The 7,564-nt window shown below is 32.2% G+C and overlaps 1 protein-coding gene across 1 annotated transcript; it reads right to left on the bottom strand.

Annotated features, from left to right (window-relative positions):
- Positions 1-1,363: 1,363 nt before the first annotated feature.
- LOC112016567 (cyclin-dependent kinase inhibitor 4) lies at positions 1,364-4,817 on the bottom strand. Its single transcript, XM_024049121.2, has 3 exons — positions 4,181-4,817; positions 2,066-2,269; positions 1,364-1,931 (listed from the first exon to the last, which is right to left on the bottom strand). Exons 1-3 carry the CDS (start codon positions 4,609-4,611, stop codon positions 1,862-1,864), a joined length of 705 nt encoding a protein of 234 aa, XP_023904889.1. The 5' UTR covers positions 4,612-4,817; the 3' UTR covers positions 1,364-1,861.
- Positions 4,818-7,564: the final 2,747 nt, after the last annotated feature.

Raw genomic sequence — 7,564 nt, 5'->3', positions numbered from 1 at the left:
CCTGGTTGGTTTGATGAAGCATTTTGGTTTTTTATTAATCATAATAGAGGTCGAGTCTTGTTGTTGTGATGATAAGTGCCCTTCACCAAAGCACAAGAAGTTGTGGGTTTAAGTATAAGAATCAGCCTCTTCAAACAAAATTAGGGATAAGATTTCCTACTATGAACTTTCTTAAACCTTACATAAATGAGAGTTTTTTATGCACTGAATACAATATTTTAAAATAGAATATGTACCAAAGATGTGTAGTTCAATGAAATTCATCTCTCGTTAAACCCCATGTTTCTCATTATTAATTTGTCTTTAAATAAACAAACCCCACCTAATCACAAGCTTTTCTTTCTCGTATCTAATTCAACATCATATGGCTCATTTTTCCTCTCTTTTTGTTCTTATATTTCCGAGAGTAATGATAAGATCTCCCAATATATAAATATATATATATATATATATATTTTTTTTTTTTTTCTTTAGTAATGATAAGATCTCCCAATATATAAATATATATATATATATATATATTTTTTTTTTCTTGTATTTCCTAGAGTAATGATAAGATCTCGTAAGTGTCCCCTACCCTCTCTGCGCGTGATTTACTGGGCACACCAAATTATTCAGAAACTCACTGTTTGAAATTTGGATGTATTTTTTTGGTTCTTATAACCATCACTTTTAAAATGAAAGTTTTAAACTTCTATATTTGTTAAAGAAACCATAATGGCTCGTGGGAAGACATTATTCTGTATCTGCTTGTCACTTTCCAATCTCTTCTGCAAGAGATGTACCTCGTTATAAATTATTGTGCACCCACTGAAAGGAAATGTAAATTGGCCCCTACTTTATTATATATTTTACAGGAAGTTTGAATACATACCATATACATGTACAATTTTATATCAAGTTTGTTTACAATCTTTACCGTTCCTCCTTTTAGAGGCTAAATCTTTAAATTCTACACTCATTAACGGTGCGTATTTATTTAAGCTGTAAAAAATTGCCATCCTCTCATATCTCGGGCCTGAGGTGAAGTGAGAGAATTTAAAAAGGAACAAGACGACGACGGAGCATGATAATCGAGAGAGAGGGAGAAGATTCTTCCAGTACGTCACTCACCAATAATAATAATAATAATAATAATAATGTAACCCCACCAGTACCAGCAGCGACACCAAGCCACCAACCAGTCTCACACATGAATGAATGCAGTAACTAGGTTTTGAACAATGTTTTTTTAATTCAGAGCACAATGAGAGGCAGCATCATCAAAAGCTGATTAAAAGATGCATTGTCTCACGTGTTGATAAAGAAGCCAAAGATTAACTGTGCACAACATAGTAAAATGATAAAGGATGAGACAAAACAATGAAGAGAGGGAAACGGGTCATGTTTATTCCACAGTTTTTCAAAGTTCCATCAGTACAAGTATTGACAAAGGAGAGGGGGAGGAGAAATACAGTACAAAAAAAAAAAAAAAAAAGTAAATTTTCTGTACCACATAGATTCTAATTACTGACCTAGTTGGCTGGCTGAACAACCCTAACCCCTACAGCTTACAAACCCATTTTCCCTTCCCCTCTTCAGATTCAGATGATCTGTTAGACAAAGGACTTTGATTTGTATTTGTTGTGTTCCTTGTGTAACTCACAAAGTCATTACCTCTGTTATGTTACAGACCATTAGCCTACACATATCTTTGACAGTCCTACTTCTTTTCTTTACAAGTAAGATTGGGGTGATGAAAAATGGAAATAAAACCATCACCATTCCAACTAAAACTAATTCCTGCTAATTCAAAATCCTAAGCTCCAAGATCAACTGAGACTGTGCAGGAAAAGAAGCCCTGATGGAACACTGATATCTTTTAAGGGTCCAATTTCTCCCATTCATAACGCCCTGGGAGAGGCTTATCACTGACAGGATCAAAGTTGTACCTGCAGAGAAAACCCAAATTGATGAACATTATTTTATATCTGCTCACAGGATGTAAATGGATCTTGAATTTTACAAGCAAGAGAGCTTATTTAAAGATTTTTTTTAAAACCCAGGAGGACAAAATGTAGCATACTTCTCAACAAATTGTCTTTGCTGCTCTTCTTCAGCACCTGCAAAAAACTCATCGATTTCACGTGATGTTGGGATATGCCTCTGCGTTGCATTCTGTGTTCTGCGGTTAGTCTCAGTTGAGCAAGTGGGCCTGGTAGTGGAACCAGGGGTTCTTATGTTATCTGGGTCCCTAATCAAACTGCAAGGTGTGGATTCTCTAGTGCTCCTGTCACAATAGAGATTAATTTTATTAAAAACCATAAATAAAGAACTACCAGAAACATTCACCTGTTGTTTAGCATTAAGATTACAGAAAACTAAAAGGCATGGGAAGTTTTATATCACAAACGGTGGCACCTAAAGCTGAGAGTTGAGTTGGACTTTATGATAAAAAAATATCCACATGAAAAAGAATATACCATAAGTAAGGAATAGTATCTACTATTATTTTTGTGTGTCATCCGACTGTTGTTTTTTTTTTTTTTTTTTTTTTTTTTTTTTTTCTGCTCTTTTTTCTTTAAGAGAAAAAAAAAAAAAAAAAAAAAAAAAAAATCTAGACACGATTCAGTCACCAAAATTCCATAGAAGACTCTGTAATTCTGTGGTGCAATTAAATTCTTTTAATTAATTAAATTTATTTTTTGAGCTTTTATTCTATGATGTTTTTAAATGGGTGTTTCCTCTAGTATCAAATAATAGTTTTCTCTTACGTGCTGTGTATCACCAGCCTACAGGTTAGTTTGAGTCTAACAAGTTATGGCCAAAGAAAGGCACCACACAAAAAATTCTGTTCCTTCCAATTAAGTATAATGCAGTGGGATCAATATCTTCAAAATATAGGATATATTCCATTTTGAAGCTCATGTGTCAGTACCATCTGAGTTTTAGAAACAAGTAAAAACATCATTATGAAGCACAAAGCAGCCTGTAAACAATCTAATTAGATACAAACAAACAGTAGCAGCGATTCTTCTCTACTAACCAGAATATATAATGAAGAAAGCAGCAGCGAATAATAGCAGAAATCTGATATTAATACGTTCTTCAAATTTCAGAAAGCCAGTTTTGAACGTTTCACTTGGAAAAAAAATAAAATAAAATAACGGCTTTTTGTATCTAGGCAGGTAAGACATTAAAACACAAACGTAACTGTTTTTTTTTTTCCCTTTTAATTTGGGATTATTCTTGGTGGCCCTCATCTACTACTCTTGTTCTTATTACTTAGGAAAAAATTGGGAAAAAAAAAAAAAAACACTACAAACAGACCTTTGAAAGAAAACACTTATAAGAAATGGGAAAAAATCAAAATAAACAGAGAGTAGCTTTTAACAAATATTGAACAATCAAAATAAATTTTGAATAAACTCCCAAATAAAATAAAATAAAACACTCTAAAGTATGTTTGGTTTCCAAGACAATTCAAATATTGCTATCTTCGGTTTTGTTACTTTGATTCTCCTCCAATATGAAAAAATTGTACAATTGTTACGGCAATTAACTATCTCAAACCAAAACATTCAAAAGCCCAACTTCTACTTTGCTTTGAAAACCCTATATAAAATGCTTCAGAAGGTAGAATTTCAAAATTTTGTACTACTAGTTGTATTAATATTCAATTAAGAAGATGAAAACACCCAAGATTAAAATTTTCAAACTCCTCATAATTCCCCACCATTTTTTACACCACCAAACAGCTTAGAAAAAAAAGAAAAGAAAAAACCCAAAATTATTGCTTCCAAACCCAGGAAAACGAACTAAATGCAGAAAGTCCCTCCTCCCTTTCTCTTAACCCCAATGAAATAAAAATAAAAACACGAAAACCCCATGATTCAAAATCAATTTTCCTAGATTTTCCCTCGTTTTCTCAGAAAATAATAGACATTGAAAAAAAAACAAAAAACAAAAAACAAAAAAACAAAGAAGTGGAAGAAAACCCCATCTCTCTCTGTCTTCAAACTTAAACATAAAACGAACATAATCTAGAAATTCCCTCCCCTGCGTATAACCCCAATTTTATAATATAAAAAAGAAACCCTATGATTCAATAATCCAATTTGACAGATTTTTCGCTCGTTTCCTCAGCGCAAACAACAGAGATTTAAATAAAAAGAGAAAAGAAGAAGAAAGAAAGACCCACCTCTCTCTAGCTTCAAAGTCCAAAACATTTTCTCCGAAAGAAGCTTCTTGGACCCCAAAATCAGTTTTATTAATAAGGTTGTCTTCTTGTTGATTAGTGTCCTCCTCACCCACACCCACAATCTCATCGTGATTCTGGATATGAGGCTCTTTACTGTTGTTGTCGTTAGCGGTGGTAGCGGCGGCGGCGGCGGTGGTGGTGCCGTTAGAGTTCTTGTGGCGCTTAGAGTCGTGGTGGTGGTGGTGGTGCGTACCATTTGGTTCTGGCTTTTGGAGGCGGCGGCTACGAAGCTGTAAATAAGAGTTAGAGTTAGAGTTAGAATTCTGAAGGGCTAGGGTTTTGGCGCGTGTACGGACCCCGAGAGAGGACTGAGATACTTCCATCACTGCTAACTCTCCTCTTGTTTTAGCTTTCCTTATGTACTTCCCCATCTCTCTCTCTCTCTCTCAATCTCAAACCTATTCTGTTATCTATTCTATGATCTCCTCCTCCTCCTCCTCCTCCTCCTTCTTCTTCTTCTCTCAACTTATTATTCAAGAAACTCTCTCTCTCTCTCTCTCTCGCTCTCTCTCTCTCTCAAAAAGAGAGAATTTGTTGAAAGAAAAAACTTAAAGGAGACGGTGCTATTTGTAGTGCCCCCAGCCCACAAATGTGTATATATATATATATATATTTTTTTTTAATTATCTATCTATTATATCTATTTTGTGGCATGGTGGTAGGGTTTCGCGCAGTCAGGGCCACTGTACTTTCATTTCAACTTCTCACGTTTTTCTCCATTTTCTTTTCCTTTTATTTTATTTGAATTTATCATTTAATGCACAATTTCAATATTTTTTTATTATACAAAAATAAAAATCAAGACAAAAGAGACGAAATTTGTGTTTCTTTGGACGACACCACAAATTTCAACCAAAAAAAAAAAAATTATAACTAATATAATGATAAGTTATGATTTTTTTTTTTTTTTTATAGTCTTAATAATAGATTGTGTTTAGTATATTAGTATCATTTTATACTAATCATAATTTATCACTCACTCCCACAAACAACAAATTATAAAATTTGTTGTGCTTTAACTTTATTATTTTATCTTTTGTCCTATAATTAAAATTCCTATTTCTTTATATAATTATAATCATTTTAAAATCCTTAGAAAGTAAGGACAAAGAGAATTTTTTTGCTCAAGAAAATAAAGAGAGAGAGAGAGAGAGTGAGAGATAAAACACAATCATTATATGAGCAATTATTCAAAAATGAAAGTTTAAATTTCAACCTCCAATTCAGGAATATTTAATATTTTTGAGTCAAGAGGCAGAGCAAAAGTGTATTAAAATAAGTTGATTTGCTTGAAAGAAAGATAATTATTTGTAGGGAACATAATAATGAACTATTTGATTATCTCTTATTTAAGAATTTAATATATAACCTACCATTTCTGATTACTCCACCACCCCTATCAACTGTGACATTGTTAATGTATAATTGACTTTAATTAAATGATGATATGACGATCATTTCTTGTTCTGTCTCTATTAATGGGAAATGTTGTGGGTGCATATAGCATTTGTTAAGTGGATATACAAATTAATGACTCAATTGGGTAGGAATATTATGCTTGCCATGTCAATAGATAAGGAAACCCTTCTCTAACACTAATACCTATTCTAAAGGTTCGTCATAAGGCCACGAAAACAGGGAAGACACATATAATGAAAAACATGACTTTCAAATTTCTAAGCACACACCAAGACAATTCTCTAAAAATGAATTTTGGTTATTTATTTTAATTATGTATGATTAAGTAAGTTGATGATATAATTAAACAACACAAATATCACATTATGAGAGAGAGAGAGAGAGAGAGAGAGAGAGATTCAAAATTTTAATAATTTTTTTGAATTTTATAGGTAAAAAAAATAACTAAATAAAAACATGAAATTGTCATACTTTTTTGCTATGGTTTAATTTTGTTTGAAGTTATGGATTTCAATTAACTTAATAGGTAAATTATTTTGTCGTTGTATAAGAAATATGAGTTTAAACTCTTCCTACACCAAAAACCAATTAATTTTTTAGTTTGATGATATAAATCTATTGTGATAAAACAAAAAACATAGGTTGATACTCTATTTGTCTATTAAATTTGTTGTTTTTTTTTTTTAATTATAACCTGATTTCAAACTAGATTCCCAAAAAAATTAGACTCGTTTTACTTTGGTAGTTAATTATTTTCTTAATTTTTAATGAGATCATAAAAATAATAAAGTTGACATTTTTTTATTGGAATAAATTTTTGCTATTAATACTTTAGAAAATTTCATTTTATCAATTTGATGGATAAAAAGTAGTCATAATGGGCATATCAAATCATTTAACTATCATTCTCAAAAAAAAAAAAAAAAAAAAAAAATCATATAACCACTATTGTGAGCATAAATGACAATCTCTCTCTCTCTCTCTCTCAAAGTTAGGAGAAAATTTAATTAAAATTTTAATTGGGGTCTAATTTTTCCCATATGTCCCATATAATTTTTAATTATTATGCCAAGTGAGTTATTATTAGTGCAAAGCCAAAAAGTCAAAAATAAAAATAAAATAAAAAAGAAAGGTTTTGTTTGACTATTACAAGGTATTAACGTGATTGCCGGCAATGGGGATTGAGAAAAATTAAAAAATAAATAAATAACAAATAATGAAAATGGATTTTATATCTATATTGGACTTAGGCTTCAGCTTTGGTTTCGTTCTCATCTAGGCCAAATCTAAATCAACATAAACTAAACTCTAGCATAGAAAAAATTTAATAACATTTGCTATCAATATTTCTTTTATTATATATGGTATTATTATTATTATACAAATAGAGATTGGACAAATTAAAATTGAGAATATCATGGATAACTGTAGGGGGCAAAAACTACTGACAACAAGCCCAACCTAATGAGTTGAGGGGCTAGCTGATCGAGTAAGCATAATACCACTAATTTGGAAGAGGCGGATGGTCAAAGTCAACAACCCAAGCCTATATGAAGGGACCTTAGTAATGCTAAAGGAAAGACCATTAAGATAAAGGATAAACTGAAAGATAAAGCTAAGGAATGATTTTCGTATATTAAAGGTCTTCCTTGGTTTGTCCAAGGAGCCCAAGTTCTAATACAAATGTTGAAAAATTCCCTCCTCGATCAATTGGGCCCAAAATGATCTGGCCAAGGGTCCCTTCGCTTTCCCTTTACTTTAGGCCTGGTCATCCTCGACCCTTTTGTGCTCTTCAATGCGATCCATCGGTTGATACATGTCCTGAGCAAGCTTTATGGTTAGGGACTTCCTTAGGTCCGAGTACATAGGAAGCCCCACTTTGAAGGTTCGAACAGCCACATCCTC

The sequence above is a fragment of the Quercus suber genome, unplaced genomic scaffold (assembly GCF_002906115.3).
Source record: "Quercus suber isolate HL8 unplaced genomic scaffold, Cork oak 2.0 scaffold_1174, whole genome shotgun sequence".
Classification (NCBI taxonomy): domain Eukaryota; kingdom Viridiplantae; phylum Streptophyta; class Magnoliopsida; order Fagales; family Fagaceae; genus Quercus; species Quercus suber.
The sequence above is the reverse complement of the archived record's forward strand: the minus strand, read 5'-3'. Positions and strand labels throughout refer to the sequence as shown.

Coding starts and splice junctions, on each gene's coding strand:
- LOC112016567 (XM_024049121.2), bottom strand. CDS start 4,611: ATGGGGAAGTACATAAGGAAAGCTAAAACAAGAGGAGAGTTAGCAGTG. Junction 2,270..4,180: donor GACTTTGAAGCTAGAGAGAG/GTGGGTCTTTCT, acceptor CTATTGTGACAG/GAGCACTAGAGAATCCACAC. Junction 1,932..2,065: donor CAAAGACAATTTGTTGAGAA/GTATGCTACATT, acceptor TTTTCTCTGCAG/GTACAACTTTGATCCTGTCA.